At 40.8% G+C, this 24,730-nt stretch overlaps 1 protein-coding gene and 1 long non-coding RNA gene across 2 annotated transcripts; one reads left to right on the forward strand and one right to left on the reverse strand.

Moving 5' to 3' along the window:
• Nucleotides 1–1,044: 1,044 nt before the first annotated feature.
• On the forward strand, nt 1,045–19,182 carry LOC128594613 (uncharacterized). Its single transcript, XR_008382609.1, has 4 exons — nt 1,045–1,260; nt 1,716–1,755; nt 5,385–5,496; nt 12,508–19,182. It is a non-coding gene; the product is annotated as an uncharacterized LOC128594613 (long non-coding RNA).
• A 1,493-nt stretch (nt 19,183–20,675) lies between these two features.
• LOC128594882 (olfactory receptor 10C1) lies at nt 20,676–21,699 on the reverse strand. The gene has a single exon (XM_053603787.1). It carries the CDS (start codon nt 21,638–21,640, stop codon nt 20,693–20,695), a length of 948 nt encoding a protein of 315 aa, XP_053459762.1. The 5' UTR covers nt 21,641–21,699; the 3' UTR covers nt 20,676–20,692.
• Nucleotides 21,700–24,730: the final 3,031 nt, after the last annotated feature.

Below are 24,730 nucleotides of genomic sequence, written 5' to 3' on the forward strand. Positions count from 1 at the left end.
TAACAACATATTGTCAGAGGTCTATAGGTGCTCTGCCCTGAAGGAAGGTCACAGTCGTTACTTCATACTGAGTAAACTGAGTGAATACTTGAAGATTAACTCTGTTCCCCTATAGCTATTTTTGTCTTTGTGCCCTGCTCGGAAAACTAGTCACTGTTTAGAGGAAGAGATTTACTACGCAAGTGGTTACATTGATATGATAAATTTCCTTTCAAGTTCAAATTCAGCTTATAGATAATGGATTAGGTGTGTACGTGACTGGAAGGGTATAAAACTTAAACGTGGAATAAAGAACTTTGCTATATGCCATCAAACGGTGTATAGTCTGTTTCTTGACTTAATAATTACAGGAGCGAGTTTACACCTACAGCAAAGCTGCTGCTCGTTCGCGTCTCGGTTCACGCAACAATATATGCTGGGCAGTGGCTATGGTTGATGAGGAAGATTGATATTATTGCCTATCCCAGCAGGGTATGAGATAGTCAAGGGAGGTTCATGGGGGAAGGAGGATGGGAGTGGTGGGGTTTGGGTGAGAGTGAGGGAGGATGAAGAACGTTGAGATGCTGAGTGGAGGAGGAAGGCAAAGGGAGTTTACCAGATCTTGAGGAATATTTAGAATAGGGAACATGTGGGTCCTTGATCATTGCTCACAGACTTGAAAGAAGAATATGGGGTTAGTCAAAAAAAAAAAAAAAAAAAAAAAAGAGGACTGAGAGTGAAACCTGCAGTCTGTCTGCACTGAGACCCCACCTCCTGTTTTTCTCAGCACCCAGAGGACCAGTCAGGAATCTTTGGGGCAGCAAGCTAGGTCAGCTCCTCTTCCTTTACCTATGGCTGGGGGTGGGAGTTGGGGTCCAGGGCCTCTGTTTCTCAACAGCCCTGTTGCATTACAATTCTCTTCCTTCTTCTCACCCATTTCTTTCTTCTTCCTACCCTTTTCTAGTTGTCCCTGACTGGGAAGAGTTAAGACCAGTGAGAGCACACACCCTAGAGAGGCAGAAAGTCTCAGCCACTCCCATTTCCTGGATAGCTGGAGCCTTTGTTCAGTATCTACTCCTGTATCCTACAGCCCTTTCCTGTCCCCTGTGTGACAACCCAACCCATTCAGCTCTGCAAGCCCTCCCTGGGACACTGATCTGTGAATCCTCTGCAGAGATCCTGAGGAAGAGAGTGAGGCAGGGGACCAGGCTGTACAGACTGCTCCAAGCTCTGAAAACAGGCTGGCCCAGGAAGTACATACATCCTTTTCCCTGTGAACTGGTGAGTTTTCCTCTGGGGTCTTCTGTTTTTGTCTTTACCCAATGGTTGAGCCTGCCTCTACCTCCTCTCCCTCTCCTTCTTTTCTCTTCCATCCAACTCCTGCCCTCCCTCCCCAACTCCCCAGTCACTTTCTACTTCAGTTTTCCAAAGCAAGGGAAAAAGGATACCCCTTGATAGCAGGTACCATCAGGGGCTGGGGACACACTTGAGACAGTGGGTCCTTTGGGACTGGGGAAATTAAGGAAGGGAGTTTCAGGGGATAGAGGCTGGAAGGAAGAAGCAGTGGGACAGGTCAATGCAAGTTCAAAAAGAGAGCCAGTGTTTTCTTAGGGCAAGGGCAGGGTGTGAGTTTGGGACATAGTTCTGGGTGTCAGGTTCAGGGAGGTAGAATGGAGTGGAGGGCTCAAGGTGGGCCTCCCTTAAGCTTAACTTTCTCCTTTCTTCACCCTCCACAGATTAACCATGGCATCCATACACTCTGCCCCCGGAGTTCAGGTGAGAATGTAGCCTCCTGACTTCCCCCTCCAGAATTTTCATTCACCTCTTCCTTTTCCTCACCGCTATGATCAATCTGTTTGTTTTCCTTTTTTTGCTTTTTGGGCCATCTCTTTTCCTTTACTCAAGTCTAAGCTTGGCCCCTTCTTTTCTCCTTAATCCTTGGCTTTGACTGAAGTCTCATGATGAAACTAAATAAGAAGAATTCATTCATTTGTTCATTCAACAAGTAGAGGGAACAGGAGCACAGTGGCCAGAGAACTTGTTGAGCCAAATGAGACCTGGGTTCTAATTCTAACACTGCCACTTGGTAGCTGTGTGACTTTAGGCACAGTTGAGCCACTTTAAGACTTTGTTTTCTCATCTCCAAAATGATGGAATTGGACCAGGAGAGCTTACTTTTCTGTTTAAATGCCATAATGATTCTAGATGCTGTGGTTATATTTACTGAACAGTGCTGGGCATTTTATTCATATTCCCTACATTTGGTTCCATATTCTCTATAGGTCACTCTGCCTTTGTCTGATTCTCATGTCATTTTTCTCTCTGTGTCTTTGTGTTTTGCTCCTCCTTCCATGCCTTTGGGTCCCTTCTTGTCTTTGAGTATCTTATGGGTCTCACACTTGGGCTGTCATGACATACCAGGGGTTGCCACTGACATTTGAGGTGGTAGCAGTGAGTTTCTCCTAGGAAGAGTGGAAATGTCTGAGCTCAGCACAGAGGGCCCTCTACAGGGACATCATGTGGGACAACTACAGAAATATGACTTCTGTGGGTGAGGCTTCCTTTCCCTTCCCTGGTTCAGAATTCTTTATAAACGGTACATAGATTCTTAGCACTACTCAATGACGGCATTCTCACTGACTCTAGCCCCAAAGCAAAGGATACTGAGCAGGGGTCAACTGAAGTTGGAGTGGCTTCATAATGCAGTATGTTTTTGGTCAGGACAGGTTGAACATCCTAATCTGAAAATCTGAAATCCGAAATGCTCAAAAATCCAAAAGTTTTTAAGTGCTGACACAATACTACAGTGAAAAATTCCACACTCAGCACCTTTGTTTTCTGATGGTTCACTGTACCCACAATTTGTTTTATATGCAAAATTATCAAAAATAATTGCATAAAATTATCTTCAGGCTATGTACATAGGTGTATATGAAATATAAATTAATTTCATGTTTAGACTTAGGTCTCATTCCCAAGATAACATTATGTACAGTCTGTGTAAATATTCCAAAATCTGAAAAAAAGAAAAAAAAATCTAAAGCATTTTTTGACCCAGGCATTTTGGATAAGGGATATTAAACCTGTATTACTTTTTTTTTTTTTTTGACACAGAGTCTCACTATGTTGCCCTAGGTAATGTGCCATGGCATCATAGCTCACAGCAACTTCAAACTCTTGGGTTTAAGTGATTCTCTTGTCTCCGCCTCCCAAGTAGCTGGAACTACAGGTGCCCACCACAATGCTTGGCTTTTTTTTTTTTGTAGTTGTCATTGTTGTTTGGCAGGCCCAGGCCGGGTCCCAATCTGCCAGCCCGGGTGCATGTGGCTGGCGCCCCTAGCTGCTGAGCTACAGGTGCCTAGCCAAACCTGTATTACTTTTAAAGAACTTCCTAGAAATTGACAAGATTTATACGAGAGCTCTTAGAACTGTGAGAAATAACTCCATATAATTCTTTCTAGAACTCTAGACTATTTTAAAGCAGCAGTATTCCTTAATTTGTTAAAGATATTCAGGAATCTAGGTCAAATCCATTACAATGAAAACTTCTGGGAGATTTAGTTGACCTTTGTCAGATCAGAGTCAACAAATTCATCGGCAGAAACAAGTTGTCACTAGCTGACATGCTTATAGTACGTGCTTTCACTTGTATTTCCTTCTTCTGAAACATCCATCCTTCCTACCCTCTTTGCCTTTCTCATCTTTCCTCTCTTCTTCGTTTTCTTCCTCCTTATTTCCTCTTTTCTTATTTTTCTTTACACTTCCCCCTCTTTTCTTTGTCTTTCTCACTACCTTCTTAGCCATGAAACTTTCAACCTTTACTCGCACCCAAATGCATATAACACTTCTTTCTTCCTGTTACTTTTTTTTTTTTTTTTTGAGACAGAGTCTTACTCAGCCCAGGGGTTTAGTACTATATAGCATTATAGCTCACAGCAACCATAAACTTTTGGGCTCAAGTGATCCTCTTGCCTCAGCCTCCCAAGTAGTTGGGACTACAGGTGCCCACCACAATGTCCGGCTATTTTTAGAGATGGGGTGTTGAGCTTGCTCAGGCTGGTCTTGAACTCCTGAGTTCAAGCAATCCACCTTCCTTGGCCTCCCAGAGTATAGAATTATAGGCAATAAGCCATTAAATTTTTATTGCAAACATTTTTGTTTCCCTAATAGTCCTAGGGGATATAATTGGAAATCTAGGCACCTTAATAGGCTGTATAAAATAAATAGGACTGTGAGTGGGAGATGTGATCCTGGTTGGACAGATGAAGACTTCCGAGTTAGTCAGTCTTTAGGTACTTATCTACTCCTGTTATGGGCATGAATTTTCGTAGGTGCTATGAAGAGATTAAGGCTATATGGGTCAAAGAAACTGGGAGCTGTAACAACTTTAGTCAGATCCTTAATTTACCAGTTCAGTATTATCTTTCTGATATTGATATCAAGATTATAATAGAGGGATTTAGTTGATTTCTATTACATTTTCCTTCCAATCTGAAATGTCCTCTATCAACCCTGATGGGTCCATCATTAGTCAGCCTATGCACATTATCTTTTGGGGTGGAGCAGGCTGGCTTCTGTCTGGTGGGACAAAGGTCTATACAGAAAAACCATCTGTTAAACATAGAAGACTAATATGTTTAAATTTGTGAGTGTTCTAGAGCTAAGTGTGACAGTCTGTGGAACAGTGCCAGTCTGGGAACTGATAGGATAAGTACATAAACTGAGAGAAAGCATTAAAAACTTTTATAGCAATCTGACATTTCCACAGCTTCCAAGCCCATGATCAGTGGACACATCTCATCAAGCAAAACAATGAAACCAAACAAAACTCATGGTCCTTTGCCATGGATAGCTTGAGAAGCAGGTGGAAAATGTTATATGATGTGGGGTAGTCAAGGATAGCTTTGTGAAAAAGGGAAGTAGAACTTGAAACATGAGCATAAATAATTAACTAAGGAGAAATGGGAAACAATGAAGGCATTCCTGGTGGAGGGAAGGGTGACAGCAAAGACTCAAAGGGAGGTAAATTCAATTGATGATGATAAATAGACCATTCTTTGTCTGCTTGAGAGTGTGAGAATGGTTACAAAAATTGGAGTTAGACAAAATGAATGAACTACATGGCCCAATCCTACCTTTGCAGGCAGTCTCATTTCTCATGACACTTTATGTTCCATGGGAAGAAATTCTAGAATTTTGAGAGTACAATGGACGTACATGTATGGAAGATACATGGGGGTGGATTAAGCTGGTGGAGGGGGTGGTAGTCACAAGGTGGAGTTATATTAGCTGAAGAATGGCTGTCTGAATTCTGTCTTTTAGTGTGTTGTGGCTCCGAGAATACAGGGAAGAATCACTGTAGGTAGTTTAGTAAGAAATTATTCATCTTCTGATTGATCTCACAGGACTCCTGTTTCCTAAACCTAAGCTGATCTCAGCTGGAGCAAGGTGAGGAGCCATGGATCCCTGATGCTCCCAGATCTCCTGGACTGGGTCTCATTCCAACCTTTTCTGCAGGTTAGAGTGCTGGGTCCAAAGTATAAACTGAGCAGAAGGGAGAGTGTGATGGTATTCAGTATTTGGGGAAGGGAGTGGGTGAGAGAGAATCAAATTTATTCCTTATTTTCCCGTTTTTACTCATACATCCTCTTACCAATCTACTCATCCAATTAATTTGTTGGGATATTATTTTTGTTAGCCATACCCTTCTACCCTTTATTGTTCCCATCCTCAGTCCCTACTCTCGAAGGCCTATGTCATGTATACCCCTTACCCTGGAACTGTCAATTCTGCATCTGTGTCCCACGTTGCCGCATATGGCTTCTCATCTGCAGGACTTATGTGTACTTTATAGCTATAGCTGAGTCCTGAAGGAGACTCATCTACATCCTTAACATCCAGATCATATTGTGTTCAAGTTCTTGCTTTGTTTGTTCATTTAGCAAGCACTTACGAGATGTATTGTGTCCTGGAATTGTGTATGTGCTTTCTGAGCTCTATCAGCATGTCCTGAGAAAGATGTCATTTGGAGTGTGAAGTAGATTTGGATTTGTTCTAGGGGTATAAGAGAGACACAGTACTTTTTTCTTTCTCTTCTAGGTAGCCTTGTAATTTTTTAAAAAATAAAACATTTTTCTCATTAAAAATGTAACTTCTGTTCATTATAGAAAAGTTGCAAATACACAAAGTTTAAAAATACCCATAAATACCACTACCCAGATATAACTTCTCTTTACATTTTGATATATTCCTCACAGACTTTTTTTTTTTGAGACAGAGTTTCACTTTGTCACCCTTGGTAGAGTGCTGTGGTGTCACAGCTCACAACAACCTCAAACTCTTGGGCTTAAGCACTTCTCTTGCCTCAGCCTCCCTACCAGCTGGGACTATAGGCACCCGCCACAATGCCCAGCTATTTTATTTATTTTTGTTTGTTTTGTTTAGCAGGCTTGGGCTAGGTTCTAACCCACCAGCCCCAGAGCATGTGGCCAGTGCTGGAACCGCTGAGTTATGGGTGCCTAGCCCCTCACAGACTTTTTAAAAGTTAGTTTAATACAAGTATAGAGACAATGTCCATCTTTTTTTTGTAGCCCAAAATGTCTCCAAGAATGAGAAGGTTAGAGTGATAGGAGGATAGAATACAATTACAGTCAATTTCTGAGGCTCTTTAAATCAAACTGGCTACTAAGACTAACTCTTGTATTTATATACTTTTTGGCACTGATAACCAGTAGTGTTTTGATGTTCACTTAAACTTGGATATTATATTCCAAACTCTATATAATTTTTGACATTTTGGTGATTTTTTAAAGCCCACGTAAGTTAGTTTAGTTTGAGTGTTGGAGGAAGTTTGGGGAAAAGTTTTTTCTGTCTTAATAATATCAAACCAGAAAGATCTGGTGTTGTCATTGGCAGGTGATAAGGGGATGTGGCTTCAGCTGCAGGTACATTCTGTTTTATTTAGCATTGTTTGTACCTATTGGTCACTGGCAGTAGTGTGGCAGGTTCACTGATATGCCACACATCTGAAATCATATCTCGCGAATTGTAAATATATAGATTATCTTCCTACATGGTATGTGTGTGTGCGCAGATCTTTTTGAGTACGTGTTTGTGCCTCAGGCTAAGGAAGAGAGAGTCATGTTTGATGACTTTTTATTGCTAAACAGTTAGAAAGGGTTCCATAGTCATAGACATGCCTGGCCCTATCATCCTGCACTAGCCTACTGAGATACTCCAGGTATCCATCCCATCCTTATTTATAGAGGGTATCTATCTATGCGTGTAATTGGTATAAATTGTTATACATGTGTTTTGCTCTCATTTTTTGCTTGAGAGTCCCAGAGGAAAAAGATGATTTAGAAGAACTCAAAGCCAAATGATACATATTAGGTATAGTTTATATGCAACCACTTTTCTGGTCTTCATTTAATAGAAGGGAATAATTGCAAAGATATCTAAAGACGTGGATAAGACAAAATAACAAAAAATTTAAAGAAGTAGTTTATTTGGTTTTGGAATGTGTTTTATCATGATTTTTATAAGAAACATCAAATTGGTTCAAGATTTTTTTCTAATATATCTGAGAATATCTTACCTCAACATACTTTAGAATCAAAATGGTAGCAAACATTTGTGTAGTACTTACTACCTGTGAAGAATTATCCTAAGTCCTTTAGGCATATGAATTCCCTTTTATACTTGCATTTATCCTATGAGTTAGATATTACTATCATCATCCTTATTTTTCAGATAAGGTAACTGAATTTCAAAAGGGGTAAAATACTGTATGGAAATTGCAGCATAAGTCACTGATAGAGCTGGGAATTGAGCTCAGGCAGTCTGACTCCAGAACTTTTAACTCTCATCTTTTAAGTTATATTTCCTCTTTTCTCACTTAAACATAAGCTAAAGCTGACACTGGAGTAACTTTTTGGGAAAAGTATGTCATGGAAAATCTTTCTTCTAGGAGGCGCCTGTGGCTCAAAGGAGTAGGACGCTGGCCCCATATGCTGGAGGTGGCGGGTTCAAACCCAGCCCTGCCCTGGCCAAAAACTAAAAAAAAAAAAAAAAAAAAAAGGAAAATCTTTCTTCTAAATTCCCTTGACTGTGTCCTCTACTTTTTATGATTACATCATCTGTTGACTTTAGTCTCTCTCTCTCTTGTTTTATTTTGTATCCTGTGGTTTAGTAGGACCTTGAACCAAGGAATAAAGATCTTGGTAATTAAAGAATTAAATAACTTCTTTAAGTGCAGGAGATGTGTGAGCAGTGTTCATGAAGATGGGGCTGCATGAGAAAATCAGGCCATTTCCCAGGGGTCAGTTGGTAGGGCTTTGCCATTTTTAAAATAATATTGGTCCCCAAATATCAAAACTCATGTGTAAGGAAAAACATTCCACAGCCAGCTAGTAAACATTGTGCAACAGCTTCTGATTTGGGGTATCTTCATTATCCAGCCTCTGACTATGGTGATATGGAGAATTATAACAACTTTCAATGGTTTTTGTGTGGATCCATCAATTCCTAGATTACATGTCTGAATCTTCTGTTGATATTTCTTTTTCTTTCTTTCTTTCTTTTTTTTTGTAGAGATAGAGTCTCACTCCACCCTCGGTAGAGTGCCGTGGCATCAAACAGCTCACAGCAACCTCCAACTCCTGGGCTTAGGCAGTTATTTTGCCTCAGCCTCCTGAGTAGCTGGGACTATAGGCGCCCACCATAATGCCTGGCAATTTTTTTTGTTGTTGTTGCAGTTTGGCTGGGGCTGGGTTTGAACCCGCCATCCTCGGTATATGGGGCCGGCACCCTATCCACTGAGCCACAGGCGCTGCCTAGTTGATATTTCTTTACCATCCTACTCCCAAGGCCACTCCACCCATCCAGAACAAGCACCCTGTTTCCTGGTGACTCATTCTACTTGCTCAAATTATAGAATGTTAGTGTTAAAATGGACTGTAGGAATAATTCTTAGAAAAATAATTTGAGTCATAACCTACAAACCATTATAAGTATACAATTTAATGATTTTGAGTAAATTTAAAGAATTGAAAATCATTAGCACAATCTAACTTTAGACTATTTCTGTCACCCCTAAAAGATCCCTTATGACCATTTATAGTCACTCTCTGTTCCCATCCATGACCCCAGGCAATTACTATCTTACTTTCTGTCTCTAAATTTTCCTGTTCTGGACATTTCATAAAATTGGGATAGTACCTTTTAAGAAACTGCCAAAATGTTTTCCCCAGTGGCTGCATTATTTTACATTTTCGTCAGTAATATGTGAGGGGTCCAGTTTTTCCACATTCTTGTCAACCCTTGTTAAGTAGAATGAGATGGTTGTAGTTTCATTTTAGATCTTTTATTTTTCATTGCATTTTAGTTTTTATTTTCCTAATGACTAATGATGCTGAGCATCTTCATGTGCTTTTTAGTCATTTGCATACCTTTTTTTGTAGGGTCTTTTCAAATTGTCCCATTTTAAAAGTGGGTGATTGGTATTCATTTTATTAAGTTTAAGAAACTCTTTATATATTTTGGATACAAGTATCTTATTCAATATATGATTTACAAGCATTTTTTTCTCATTCTGTAACCTTTAATTTTCTTGATGTTATCTCTTGTAGTGCAAAAGGTTTTAATTTTGATAATGATCAAGTTTATTTCTTTTTCTTTTCTTTTCACTGCATGCTTTTAGTGTCAAATCTAAAAAATCTTTGCTTAAACTAAGAAATAAAGATTTCTTTCTATATTTTCTTCCAAAGTTTTAGCTCTGTGTACGCTTGAGAAAAATGTATATTTTATTGTTTTTGTGGAGTGTTCTTTGTCAGGTCTAGTTGTTTGAAAGTGTTAAGTATTCTAAATCCTTACTGGTTTTCTGTGTTGTTATTGCATCCAGTATTGATTGTGGGATATTGAAGTCTCCAGTTATTACGTATTATTGAATTATCTATTTTTCCCACCCCAGAATATCTTTCTATTTGTGTAAACAACAACAACAGCAACTTAGCTCAATGTCATTTGAGAAACCATGATTTGGGGGGATATTTTTCTGCATGTTTGGTGCTGTGTAGGAATGGGGAGAGTAATGTCATGGAGAAAGTCTGATTCTCTTACTGTCTTCTTGGAGTTTTTTCCCTTCTCTGTGGCTTCAGGAACTGTCTTATACTATTATCTGAGTTTTGGGTTGTTGCTGGTGAAAATCTCAGCGTTGTGTATTTGTTTTTGGTTTTCTATTGGGGGTGGTTAAGCCAGTTTGCTTCTATACTGCATTTCAGAACTGGAAGTTCTTCCCTTTGATTTTATCAGTTTTTACTTCATGAATATGGGGTTCTGTTGTTAGGTGTGTATATGTTTATAATTGTTAATCCTCCTGATGAATTTATCATTATAAAATGTCCCTCTTTTTCTACTAACATTTTTTATTTCAAAATCTATTTGTCAGCTCGGCACCTGTAGCACAGTTGTTACGGTGCCAGCCACATACACTGAGGGTGATGGGTTCAAACCAGGCCTGGGCCAGCTAAACAACAATGACAACTGCAACAAAAAATAGCCAGGTGTTGTGGTGGGCGCTTGTAGTCCCAGCTACTTAGGGAGGCTGGGCAAGAGAATGGCTTAAGCCCAAGAGTTTGAGGTTGCTGTGAGCTTGTGATGTCACGACACTCTACCAAGGGTGACATAGTGAGATTCTGTCTCAAAAAAAAAAAAAAATCTATTTGTTTAACATTGATATACAGGGTAGCCATAAAATAGACAACTATTTTAAATTGCACACGAACTTTATGGCTACCCTGTAGTCACTCTGCTTCTCTTATCAGTATTGTTTGCATGGTCTCCTTTCAATTTTCTGTTTTCAGCCATTTGTGTGTTTGAATATAAAGTTTATCTTTTGCAGATAGGCTCTAATTGAATTTTTAATGGTGGTCTGACAATCTCTGCCTTTTTATTTGGTTCTTTGGTAATTTTACTTATGTATTGATATTTTCTATTTGATGAGATATTGTCATTATACTTAAAAACCTCTTCAATTGTTTAGTTTTTTGGATATATTTGCAATAGCTTCTTTGAGATCTTTGGCTGCTACAGCTTACTGATAGGCGCCCTCAGATATGGTTTCTGTTGATTTATTTTCTTATATATGGGTCACACTTTTCTTTTTTGCATTTCTCATAACTTTTTGTTGATTACTAGACATTTTAGATAATATAGCAAATCTGATTCTGATTTTCTCCGAGGGTGGTGATTGTTGCTATTTATTTGTTCAGTGACTTTCCTAGGCTAATTTTGCAGGGTCTTATTACTTTGTTTTGGCCACAGTATTTTTAAATTCTTGTTTTCATTTTTAAGGCTCTTTTCATAGAGGTCACCTCTGGGTCAACATAGTTTATTCGTTAGCCAAAGATTGGTTAGAGGTTGTGCTTAAACACTTTGAGGTGGTAAGTCTTTTTCCCTTTATTGATGGATCTGTGTCTTGGTGAATGCATTCAAAATTTGGGCAGTTTGTAAGTTTGTCTTGGCTTTTATTTTCTGTGTTTGCAGGGCCTCATGTTCAGCCCAAGATGAGCAGTTTGCTAGTGTGTATAGTCTTGCACATGTTCACAGCCTTCCAGATCACGATGGATATATAGAATGTTATCGAGAGCCATTTTGGATGTCTTATTCTCCAGATCTCCCTGTTGAATTTCTGGTTGGTCTCAGGTTTGTTGCTTCCTTCAATCATTGTGTAGACCTCAGGCTAGCTGAGGTATTGCCTTTCCTTATTGGTTGCCACTGAGATTGTTGTTGTTTTTGACAATTTCCTGTGCTTGGAATTTTCTCTGTTCTGTTCCAAATAAAGTCAACCCTTTCCTTATGATCTTTTTGGCCTGTCCTTTCCTGGATGAACTTTGAGGCCAAGGAGTTGGGTGGTGATAGGAACAGGTCCAGGTTAAAATGCCACGGTCTTATATTCTTGCTAAGGCTCAGAAAATACTTTTGAATAAACATTTTGTAATTTGTTGGATACCTCTAGATAATTTCCAGAGTTTTTGCATGGCTGTTTGTGACAGTTTGTCCAGTTTTATTATGGCCTTTCATAAGATTATTTGTTGAGTGCTTCACTCAGCCATTCTAGTAGTTCTCCTCCACATAATTAGAGTAAACCAGAATTAGGAATTTAAACCTAGTAAATACAAGTAGGAAGAACTTTATACTTTTTAAAAAAGTCGTGTTTCTGGTGAGAAGCTAGGTCGCTTACTTTGAAGTCATTGTGAATACTGTGAATGTGCATATCCCTTTATTCCTTTACTTTTCCAGATGCTCCATGAAGCAAACATTTATTTAGCGGCCACTTAATCATTCTAACAGACCTGTTAGTATGTCGTGTTTTCCCCACTTTACAGATGAGGGAAAAAGCGTATAGATATTGAGTGATTTGCCCAATGAGTCAAAAATAGCGTCAACACTAGGGCACACATCTCCAGATCTGCCCTCTGGTCCATTCCCACACATCTCTAATCCTGGCCTCTGTTTCACCCCCTGCAGGTGACGTGCATGAAGCCCCCAGCGCACCGAGGGAGAGCTGTGAGGTAGGAGCCCTTCAGGGACTCCTTTCCCCCGCCCTGCCCAGTGGGATCGAGGCCTCTGGGGAGTCTGGTGATAAGGTTTCCTACTGGCGTACCTTGGAGGACAAGATGTTGCTTCCCTGTGTTGCCATCAAACTTCCCTCACAACTACTTTCTCTCCCAGACCTGCCCAAGCCTTATCTGTGACTGCAGTGCGGCAAGGGCTTCAGCCACCCCTCCAAACTCAACCTCCACAGACGCAGCCATAGCGGGGAGAAGCCAGCGGAGCGTCTGCGGTGCAGCCTTAGCACTGACAGGCGCGTCCACACCCCTGGTGGGAAGCCCTATAAATGCCGGGATTGTGGGACGTGCTTCAGCCAGAGCTCGCACTTCATCATCCACCAGAGGGCGCACGCGGGCGAGCGTCCCTACCGCGGCGCGGACTGTGACACGAGCTTCAGAAGCAGCCGCTCCTACCTCCTGACACACCGCAGGGTGCACACCGGCGAGAAGCCCTGCTGCTGCGAGGTGTGCGGCCAGACCTTCAGTCAGAAGACGAACCTCCTCACGCACTGGAAGCTGCACGGGGCGCACAGGCGGCCGGGGTGACAATACCCCGCAGCCCGGCCAGGCTGGGGGCTGAAGCCTGAGATTCCCATGTGGGGTTGAGCCGGGGTGATCCATTTCCAAGCTTCAGCTGTGCTCAGTGGGACGTGTCAAGGCAAGATGTGGGGCCACAGTATGGAGTGGAGCAGCGGAGCTCATGCCGATTTTCTGTAGTGCGGTGACTAAGTGAGGTTTCTGGGACTCAGGCCTCTGCTTTTCTTGCCTCCTCAGAATCTCTCCCGGGTGCTCTATGGTGTGGGAAATCAATAAATCCCGGGTTGCTGAGTCACCAGGGGATTATCTGGGAGAAGGCATGAAGCAAAAGGATAGCAGGTAGTATGAGCTGGAAAAAAAACCCTTTTAGAGTTTTCTCATTACCCTAACTTGGCTTGATCCTAAGTCCCTGAGGGTCTCATTGGAGCCTCTGGTCTACCTCATGGTGATGTTAAAGGTGGAGAAAGTGATCCTCCTTCTTGTGTTTCCACCCTCAAAATAACCTGAGCTGTGTAGCACCAGGGCCCTCATTTACATCAGTCCATCAACTTGTTCTTTACTCACTCCACTCAAACCTTCAGTTTTTAATTAAGAAGCCAGAATATTGGCTCTGCACCCGTAGCACAGTGGTTATGGCGCCAGCCACATACACCGAGGGTGGTGGGTTGGAACCTGGCCAGCTAATCAACAATGACAACTGCAACAGAAAATGGCCGGGCGTTGTGGCGGGCGCCCGTAGTCTCAGCTACTTGGGAGGCTGAGGCAGGAGAATTGCTTGAGGCCAGGAGTTTGAGGTTGCTATGAGCTGTGACGCCATGGCACTCTACCCAGGGCGACATAGTGAGACTCTGTCTAAAAAAAAAAGCTGTAATATTCTGAACTTCAGTGATAACAGAGGATGTGATTTTTTCATAATACTTTTTGTACTTTGCCCTTTCCTCACTGGTGGAATTTCCTGCCCAGGTTTTCCACCTGGTCATGGTGGGAGTCTGAGTAATTTAGAAAGTAGAACAAAGCAAAACAAAAAGCACTTCTTGGCTTGGTGCCTGTAGTTCAGCGGCTAGGGTGCCAGACACATACGCCAGAGCTGGCAAGTTCGAATCCAGGCAGAGCCTGCCAAACAACAATGACAATTACAACCAAAAAATAGTCTGGTGTTGTGGCGGGTGCCTGTAGTACCAGGTACTTGGGAAGCTGAGGCAAGAGAATCGCTTAAGCCCAAGAGTTTGAGGTTGCTGTGAGCTGTTATGTCATCACATTCTACCCAGGGCGATAGCTTGAGACTTTGTCCCAAAGGAAAAAAAAAGCACTTCTTGTTGAGAAAGGAAAATAACTTTTATCTGAGAAATGATTTTTTTTTTTTTAAATTATCAGGTGTATAGAGGTATTAAAATGAGAGCAATCACATCCAACTTCCCTTTGGCTTTGCATTCATCTCTTCAAACTGATTCCTATTGCTAGAAGTAGCTCTAAGTTAACCTGACATTGCTGCACCAAACACTATAACCCTTCCACTATAACTTAACAATGTATGTAGCCAATTAATAATCAATGTCATTTCTGTAAACCAATGCAAATACAAACAACTGTGTATCAGCCCATTCCCTGTTCCCCCTTTTTTGCCTTAAAAAACCTGCTTGTAACAAAGGCTGAATGGAGCTCATATCCAAGGTTACTTTTAGGCAGCTATCCTCATTTGGCTTTAGGTAAACTCTTTAAGTTGTATGTTGTACCTCTTCCTTTTAAATTGACATTGTTTTTCACTCAGGGTAGAAGTTACACACAGGAAAGAGTGATGGTGATGGGGGCTGTCACTGGCCTCAACTTCCTCTCAGTACTTAATGTTTCCCACTTGAAGAGGCTTCAGAAACATTAAGGTGTGGTAGAACATCACCCTTCTCTCAGTCTCCCACCTGGAAAATCAGACTTTTTGGAGATGAAAGTTATTCCCAAATTCCAGGACTCACCTCCTAGTCATTGAGACTGCCCATCTGTTGTCTTGCACACCAGCTACTCCCTGTAGTAAGCTGCCTTTTCATTGGAGGTAGAAAGTCATTTTAACTGATTGCTCAAGCCAGTGTTTTTATTTTCAAATATGTTATTTGGCTCAACCCCAACTTTCCTGTTCTATATTTGAGATTAGCTTAAAGTTATTGTTTCCAACAACTTCTACCTTGGCTTTCTAATTCTCTTGGACTTTTTAGGAACCTACCAATTTTCTTGGTAGAGAGGTCTTTTCCTGCAGCGGTGCTGTCAGGATATCAGAATTGTTCTGCCATCATGTGGGCAGAGTGGGTGCAGGGATCCTCAAACTGCAGCCCGTGGGCCACACGAGGCAGTCTGATTGTATTTGTTCTCATTTTGTTTTTTTACTTCAAAATAAGATATGTGCAGTGTGCATAGGAATTTGTTCATAGTTGTTTTTTTTTTTAAACTATAGTCCGGCCCTCCAACGGTCTGAGGGACAGTGAACTGGTCCTCTGTTTAAAAAGTTTGAGGACCCCTATTAACTATAGTATGGGAGGACACCTCTGACCTTGAAATACTGTATGACAAACTTTCCTTTGAGGTAAGGCTTAGGCTAGTAGTTCTCAGACTGTAAACTGGTTTTTATTTACAGAATCCTTGATTTAGTAGGTCTGGAATAGCATGTGAGAATTTGCATTTTTAAGTTCCCAGATAACGTTGTTGCTATTGGTCAGGGGTTGAATTTTGAAAACCACTGGTCTGATGTAATGATAAATTAAAGAGTTTTGAGCCCACCACTGCAAATAAAGGGAGATCATAGGGTTTGTGTAAACTGTAAAGAAAAGAGGTGGGGTAGTCTGTTACATATTACCTAGCAACTAGGGGGTGATCTATGAAATTGCATATTGCCTCCTATAGATCATCAGGGAATGCCCAGAAGTCTTAGGAAATAAGGAGAGTGCAGGTGAGGTCATGCTTATCCAAGAGGAGTTGTATTGCTGATTGGGGCACAACTGGGACAGGAGCAAAGTTAAACTTAGCCACCTATCCCCCTTAAAGGACCCTTTCTTTCTAATACCTCTCCCCCTAACCTTTAAATGACAAATGGCTAAAGAAATGAACAGAGTTGGGGCAGTGCCTGTGGCTCAAGGAGTAGGGCGCCGGTCCCATATGCCAGAGGTGGCAGGTTCAAACCTAGCCCCGGCCAAAAAACACAAAACAAAACAAAGAAATGAACAGAGTTATCAGATACTTCTAAAGTGAAAAATAATGCAGGATGTAAAGGGAGGAGTTTTTGAGTTATTAAGAGTAGAATTTTAGGCACCTTATCAGACAATTGTGTTAATACTTCTAGTACGTGTGCCCAATTTGCAAGCCCATCATGTTAGACTGCCTTTTAATGACACCTGAGGCTGCTGAGCCTTTGGCCTTTTGGGAGATCTCACCCAGGCACTGAGCTGATGGCCCTGAGAGTCTACAGCTGTAGGTGATATTTTCTAGATTAGATACTGGCTGCTTAGATGTAGCTCACAGATATGATGAACATTCACTAGAGAGAGAGGGCAGAAGGCTCACTGGACTTTGGGAACAAGTGTCACCTGATCTCTTGGTACCTCAGCACTGGAGAAAGGTAGAACCTGGTCACCTAAAGATCTCCTCAATAAGTGATTCCTCCCTGTGTCTTTTTCTTCTCTACTGAAAGCACATGCATGTCTTCCCTATCCTGGACTCTCCATGTGAATAAAAGGAACAGAAATCTGTCTGCTTGATTTCTTTTAGGTTCGGGGTCATAGTTCTGAATTCAGAAACTTGCTACCTATTTTGATGTTAGCCCTGGCAACCAAGTGAACATGCTTATCTTTGGCCCAGAATTAATGTAGTTAAAGATTTCTTGGTAGTGGTAGTGGAGAACTTTCACCACAATTTTCTTTTGGTTCTTTGTGAGAGAATCAGATACAGCAAAGTGTTCTTGGGGGAAATTAAGTGTAGAGTAGTGGAGCAGGAACCCAATACAAAGCTCCTTTGACTCAGCATTTCTGTTTATTTGTTTATTTTTATTATTTTTTTGAGACAGAGTGTTACTCTGTTGCCCAGGCTAGACTGCCATGGCATTAGCTTAGCTCACAGGAAGACTCCTGGGCTCAAGTGATCCTTCCGACTCAGCCTCCTGAGTAGCTGGGTCTACAGGCACCATCCACAATGCCTAGCTAATTTTTCCATTTTTAGTGGAGACAGGGTCTCACTCTTGCTCAGGCTGGTCTCCAACTTCTGGGCTCAAGTGATCCTTCCACCTTAGCCTCCTACAGTGCTAGGAGTCACCACACTTAGCCAGCCTTTCTGTTTATTAATTACAAAGTCGAAAACCAGGAAGGTGTTGAATGAGTTTGCTTTGGGTCATGTAAAGTTTTAGTAACAGACTAGAGATCATGTTTTTTGGTCTTAACCCAGAGCTTTTCCATTCCATAATTCCCCTTACTGATTTTTTACCTGCTGATGGCTCTAAGCCTTGTGTCAGAAAGACTTTAATGTGCCTTGTGACAAATATGCAGAAAATAAGGATGAGAGAGACTGGACAAAGAAAAAGGTAGAATATAAAAAATAAGGTGAAGCCAGAAACTAAGCATTTCAAACGTATAGTGTGAGGAGTGGCACACTTTCTGGAAATGAGTTACAAATTCACGTGCAAACTTATGAGCTGTCATGCAAAGAGGAAAAAGTGAATATGTCTTTAAAAATTATACATACACCTGTATGATGTAGTCCTTTTACACCTATGTATTTACTCAAGAGAAATGAAAGCATACAGAGACTTGTACATAAATGCTCATAGAAGTTTTATTTGTAACAACTCTAAACTAGACACAACACAAATTTGCATCAGCAGGGGAATAGATAAACAAATTGTGGTATACCCATACAATAGAGTATCACTCAGATATTAAAAAGAATCAACTGTTACACACACCACAACATGGATGAATCTCAAAGTAATTATGCTGAATGAAAGAATTCAGACTAAAGAAAGTACATATTTTATGATTTCCATTATATAAAATTTTAGGAAAGCCAAACTCATCAGTAGTGATGGAAAGCAGATCAGAGGAATGAAGAATGGAGTGAGAGGTGGAAGGGAGAAATTATAATGGGACATGAGGAGACTTTTGAGGGGTGGACATGTTCATTTCATGATCGTGCTGATAGTTTGACATTGTAGGTGTATGTCAAAACTTACCAATTGTACACTTACATATATGCTATTTATTAATATTACACCTCCATAAAATTGTGAGAAAAAAAGTTATTGCTTACGTGACAAGAAAAGCACAATGATTCTGTCACTGATATGTGAGAGAAAATTTCCCTTTGAGTTTCATAGTGTTGCTTCTTGTAATCCTCCTCATTGTAATCCAATGGCAGGATGCTAAAACACCCTTTAACAAGACAGTTCTATGAAGGATGATCCAGTAGAAATAAGTAGAACGTGGAAACTTTTAAGTATTTTAAGAGTGCTTCCAATATATAAACAATTACATGCCCATAAAATAAAAAAAACACAAATATAATCTAGCAAGGGGGAAGAGTGAGAAGGGAGGAGGGGTGGGCACTTGGTGGCAAGAGGGAGGGCAATGGGCCGGATGTCACCTAATGTGTACAATGCACGGGTATTCAGCACGCCCCAGGCGTGAAGGGCTCTTCCTGCGTGAAGGGCTCTTCTACAACTTTTACCTTGCAATTGAGAACAATGTAAACTAAAAAAGTTGTACCTGCATATTCATTTGAAATAAAAAAAAGTGCTGCTCTCCGTTGGTCTGCTTTAGGCTGGGGTTAGTATTTTAGATTATCAGAGGAAAAGCTGTTTTGCCCATCCTTTTGGCAACCCTTTCAAAACGCTGGTCCTCTCAGCTGAAGTTTTGGTAAGTACTGAAGGACAGCAGTTCTGAGATTTAATCATGGACAAAATGAATATAGGGAAGGCCATTCTGTCCCTCTTGCGGGTGTAGATGGGGCGAGTAACACTTTTGTCTCTTCATTTTAGCATTTCAAGTAGGTCCTTACTTTGCATTACTTTCTGACAGTTGCAGGGAGGTCAGTGCTTTCTCTCTAATCAGACAGCAAGTGCTATTTGGGCAAGATCACACTCTGTATTTACTTGACAATCACCAGTGTCAAACAGAGCGATGGGCACATGGGAAGTTCACAGTAAATGCTGGCAAATTTGAATAAGTGTTGGGAATAATAAAAAGTATGAGGATTTGTATTTTTAGTTATTAATAAATACTTGCCTCTTGGAGGTATCTCTTTTTGACTAACTCCTTCTGCTTCTCTCACTTGTTCTGCCGGTCATTGACTCCCTGAATGTCATAGCCGATTATCCTGCTCTTTGGTGTCCTGGTTGCTTTTGGTTTATGTCTTTACTGGGCGGCAGTTTCCTGCAGCAGTGATGTGTAGAGCTGCTTGGTCCACCTTCCTTTTAGTCGCTTCAGTTCCAATACCACTGAAATCTCAACAATACCCTTCTTGTCCCCTACAAAAGGCATCCAGTGTGAGCTGGACATTACCTTCTGTGCTGACCTCTCTGACTCACTCATCTATTGAGAAAATAGACCGAGAAAACATCTATTGAGACACTATTTTGCACCAGATACTAAGCTTGGTGATTAACAGGACTGTGAATCCTTACAAACACCCCAAGAAATAAATTGTATGGTTATCCCAACTTTATGTACAAGGAAATTAAGGCTCAGTGAGATTACATAATTTGCCTGTGATCACATAGCCCATCAGTTGGAAGAATTAAGCCTTGAATTCCAGTTTATATGACATCAAACTCTATTTTCTTAATAGTGTCATACTAATTTCTATAAGAATTTAAATTAATTGAAACTTTTCTGGCCACTTTGAAGGAATTTGCTGTTTTCCTGGTGACAGATTTTTTTTTTTTGAGACAGAATCTCACTATGTCGCCCTCGGTAGAGCGCCATGGTGTCACAGCTCACAGCAACCTCAAACTCTTGGGCTTGAGCGATTCTCTTGCCTCAGCCTCCCAAGTAGTTGGGACTATGGGCACTACAGCTATTTTCTTGTTGCAGTGTCATCATTGTTGTTTAGCTGGCATGGGCTGGCTTCAAACCCACCAGCCTCGGTGTATGTTGCTGGTGCCATAATCACTGTGCTATGGGCACCAAGTCAGACAAATTTAATTAGTATAGTTATGTGTGCTGATGTATTACCAGTAGCACCACTGGAGAAACAAATATCTTACCTAGGATGTACAAATGTCAAATGGCTTTATCCTGTGGCTGAAAATTGTATTGCCTTGGTAGTCTGGTGGGGATGATATTTTGTAATTTGTCCCCTAGTTGTCAGCTTGCCGTTCTTATAAAATTGATCCTCCATCCTGGGGGTCTTGTTTCTTGCAAGAGAAGGCAGGATAGAGTGTATGTGTGCTGTGGGGTGGGGTCTAAGACAAAGACTTGACTATAGTAGCTCTTCAAAGTTAAATCTGTTTTTTGAAGCCAAGCCTGTTCTCTCTTTAATCCTTGGTTATTTGGGGGCCGAATGGGAGTTCCGAATAGCAGTCACATTTCATCGCCTTTTCAAATGTCTGTAGACCCCATTTTCTGGATGATTCTCTTCAAGGCAGCCTTGACGTCAGTGTTCCTCAGGCTGTAGATGATGGGATTGAGGATGGGGGTGACCACAGCGTAGAAGAGGGACAGAAGAGGATCAGTGGCTGGATCATAGCTGGCCTTGGGGCGAATATAGATAAAGATGGCAGTGCCATAGAAGAGGGAGACCACGATAAGGTGGGAGGAGCAGGTGGAGAAGGCCTTGCGACGGCCAGCAGCAGATGGGATCCGGAAGATAGCAGCCAGAATATGCCCATAGGAGCCCAGGATTAGGCCAAAGGGGCAGAGGATGATGAGGGCAGCAGCCAAAATAATCTGCAATTCATTAAGTGAGGTGTCTCCACACACCAGCTGCAGGACGGGCTGGATTTCACAGAAGAAGTGTGGGATGGCATTTGGGCCGCAAAAGGGCAAGGAGAAGATGAAGGCCGTATGGCCAAGCCCTACCATCGCCCCACAGGCCCACGCTGTCCCAGCTAGCTGCAGACACACCCGGCGGCTCAACAGCAGTGAGTAGTGAAGGGGTTTGCAGATGGCAGCATAGCGGTCATAGGCCATGGCTGCCAGGAGACAACACTCTGTGGCACCAAAAAAGAGAAAGAAGAACATCTGGAGAGCACATCCAGAGCGAGGTACGTGGCGCCGACCAGTGAGGAGGTGATGAAGCAGCAGGGGGACAGTGACAGAAGTGTAGCCAATCTCCAGGACTGAGAGCATTCGAAGGAAGAAGTACATAGGGGATTGGAGGGCAGCATCTGTGGAGACCAGCACCACGATGAGGAGGTTCCCTGCCACAGTCAATAGGTAGACGGTGAGAAAGAGAGAGAACAGCAAGTCCTGGAGGTTGACTAGGTGGGAGAAGCCTACAAGAATGAACTCAGTCACCACAGAGGTGTTTTCGCTCTTCCTGCTCATATTCCTTTGACTGGAAGGCAGAGATGGCAAGAAGATGTCTCAACTGTGGAACTGGGAAGTGGGCAAAGGTGACCTCTTTTTGCATCTGGTCACAGCATTGGAACTCCCTTTCTTTAGGTATATCATGACCTTTGAAATTTGTCAGCCCAGCACTGAGTTCATATTCCATCTGTGATTACTCTTGGAATCCTGGATAAATATCGCTCTGAGCCTAGATTCCTCACTTAATCTCTTCCTAATAGTGCCTTTCAGAAAACATATTGAACTCTTGTTTTCAGTTCTTCCTGGGCTGAGATTGGATTATTCTAGCTTTTCTACATTTCTTATCCCTCCTAACAGATGTTTTTTTTGCATACAGCCAGAATTGTTCTACGTTCAAGGTATGAAAAATCCCATTCCAAGTCAAAAGAATGTCCTCTCCTGTTCGTCTCCCTCTTGAATCTTTCTATTTCTTTTTCTTTTCTTTTACATGTTTTCTCTCTCCTCTCAATTTGTCTCCTCTCTCTGACCCAATTATCATCTCTTGCCCTCTATTTTCCTTTTCCTTTTTTGAGACAGAGTCTCACTTGTCACCCTTGGTAGAGTGCCGTGGCGTCATAGCTCACAACAACCTCAAACTCTTCGGCTTAACCAATTCTCTTGCCTCAGCCTCCCAAGTAGCCCCTGGTAGACTACAGGTGCCTGCCACAATGCCCAGCTATTTTTTTTGTTGCAGTTGTCATTGTTGTTTTGCTGCCCAGGCCGGATTTGAACCCACCAGCCTCGGTGCATGTAGCTGGCGCTGTAACCACTGTGGTATGGGTACTGATCCTGTTTTTCCTTTTTCTATCTCTTTCTTCAGTTACCAAATTCACTCAAACTTTCTGCTTTTTAAAATCATTTTACCATCAGATAAATTTCATAGTTTTCAAGGGGGAGAAAAGGAATTTGAGAAATCCTTTCTTCAAGTTCCTATGGGCAGTTAAGCAGTTCAGCTATCTTGAGAGATGAGCGTTTTGTCCAGTTTTAAAAAAGTGCTCAGGAAAGAGATGACCAGACCTTCCACGACTGCCTATTTATTGTCCTTCCACGACTGCCTGTTTACTGTCCCTTACAGACTCTCAAAGTTCATTCTCTTATATGGTAACACTTCAGAAAATTCCCAAACCACACACATAAACTCCAAAATCCACACACTAACACTCTACATTTCTAAATATAAGCACAGAAGAATAGCCCAATGTCATCAGATGCCAGGTTTATCTAAAGTCACAAATAAATCATGTATTTTATATATATATCATTACAGTGGAAGTCAAGATATAGTTAATATAAAAGTATAAACATTCAATGATCCACTTAAATATATACATAAATATAATCTGTGTACAAAAAATATAGCCATATTCAAGAATGTATGTTAGAAATACAAGCCCATTGATATCCTTTTGCAGTTGGAGAGTTTTTGGTTTATTCCACTTTGGGGGCTCTATCAGTGTCTTCCAGAAGACATCGTCTGAATAGCATCTCTCTATTTGGAGAAATAACAGTGTTGAAGGCAGCTGGAATTTGATGATGTGCTTATTTTCTCTTTTCCCTGTATCCCTCATGAGGAACGTTCTTTTAGGTTTGGTGTCTCTTTAAGGTCTCTGAGGACTTGAATCTCCCAGTGTATTTGGCTTTCCAGTGGGGAGAACTCTTCACATGACTAATTAATCATTATTTTGGAATCTGTTTCTTAGATTGCAAGAAGTAGAGGATGACCTGTCAAAGATATTTCAGAGAAAATGTCCAGAGCTCTTGGTTTCCCTTAGTTCTCCCATAATATTTCTGGTTTAATCATTTTAATTTTCTTTTTTCTTATGATTTTTTCCCCATCACTGTAGATATCCTAGTACATCTACAAAATTATACAATTTTACCTATCTTATTGTTATAATCTAGTAATTAATTTATTTGATAACCATTCATAGAGTCAGGCCCTTGTATATGAGAAATTTCAGTCATTCAACAGAGAACTAAGAATATAAAAGAGAAATAACATGTTTTTGATCTTAGTAAGCTAAAAATTGTCATTTTCTTGAAAAAATTTTCTATATTTTTTCATTTCTTATATAAAATATCTTTTGTATTATTATTACTTGGATTTATTATTTATTTCTTTTGTGTTTTTATACATTTTCAAAGATGTGATAGAGCGTGTCAGATGTGATAGATGTGTCAGATAGGATGTGTTCAAGATATGTAACAGCCATTGCTACAATAAGCTCCAAACTCCAACTGGTTTAAATAAAAAAATCCATTTAATAATTCATATAACTAGAAGTTTAGGGGTTACTTATACCAGATCTCCTACCTAGTTTCTTTCTTATTCCTTTGTATTTGCTCCTTTCTTAGTCCTTGTATTTGCTCAGTAATGGAAATACCTGTAGCTCAAAAAGATGAACATTTATTTTTCTGTTCATCATATTTTTCTTAAATGCATGAAGTTTTACAGTTCAAGGCAATATGATTGTTCTGATCCAAAAAGTCCTCAAGAATCTAATTTTCTTTCAGTTCATCTATTCCTGGAGTATGTTTCTCTTAGGGTTAAGATGATGGCATCAGTGTTACTGGGTACAGAATGTGTAGAATAATCTGGTCTCTCTATGTGACTTATGTAGTTTTGTTGCTGAAGATATTTAGTTGGAATATAATCATAAGGAAGCAATCAGACAATCCCAGATTGTGGCACATTCTATGGCCAACTGACACAATTGAAAAAATATCAGTATTTTTAAAGACAAAACAAAGGTGGGGGATGTTATTGCTAAAGATTGAAGAAGACCAAAATAGATGACAATAAAATGTGATCTGTGATTCTTGACTGGATCTTAAACCATCAGCAAGAACAATAAAAAAACTAAAATAACTTAAGAAGAGTTTTAAAATAGTTGGGAAAATTGACTATAGATTCTATGTTATTTTTTCTTTCTTTTTTTTTTTTTGTTAGTTCATGTCTTTTATTAACTCATATATAATTACTTGTCTTCTGGTTTATTGAAGGAGTAAGTTAGATAACATTTGCCACAATAATGTCTACCAAAGTGGCTGGCCATAAAATCTCCAGCA

Source organism: Nycticebus coucang, chromosome 9, assembly GCF_027406575.1.
Source record: "Nycticebus coucang isolate mNycCou1 chromosome 9, mNycCou1.pri, whole genome shotgun sequence".
Taxonomy (NCBI): Eukaryota; Metazoa; Chordata; class Mammalia; order Primates; family Lorisidae; genus Nycticebus; species Nycticebus coucang.

Bases quoted from the DNA above. Each gene is read 5' to 3' on its own strand.
- LOC128594882 (XM_053603787.1), bottom strand. From the start codon at position 21,640: ATGAGCAGGAAGAGCGAAAACACCTCTGTGGTGACTGAGTTCATTCTT.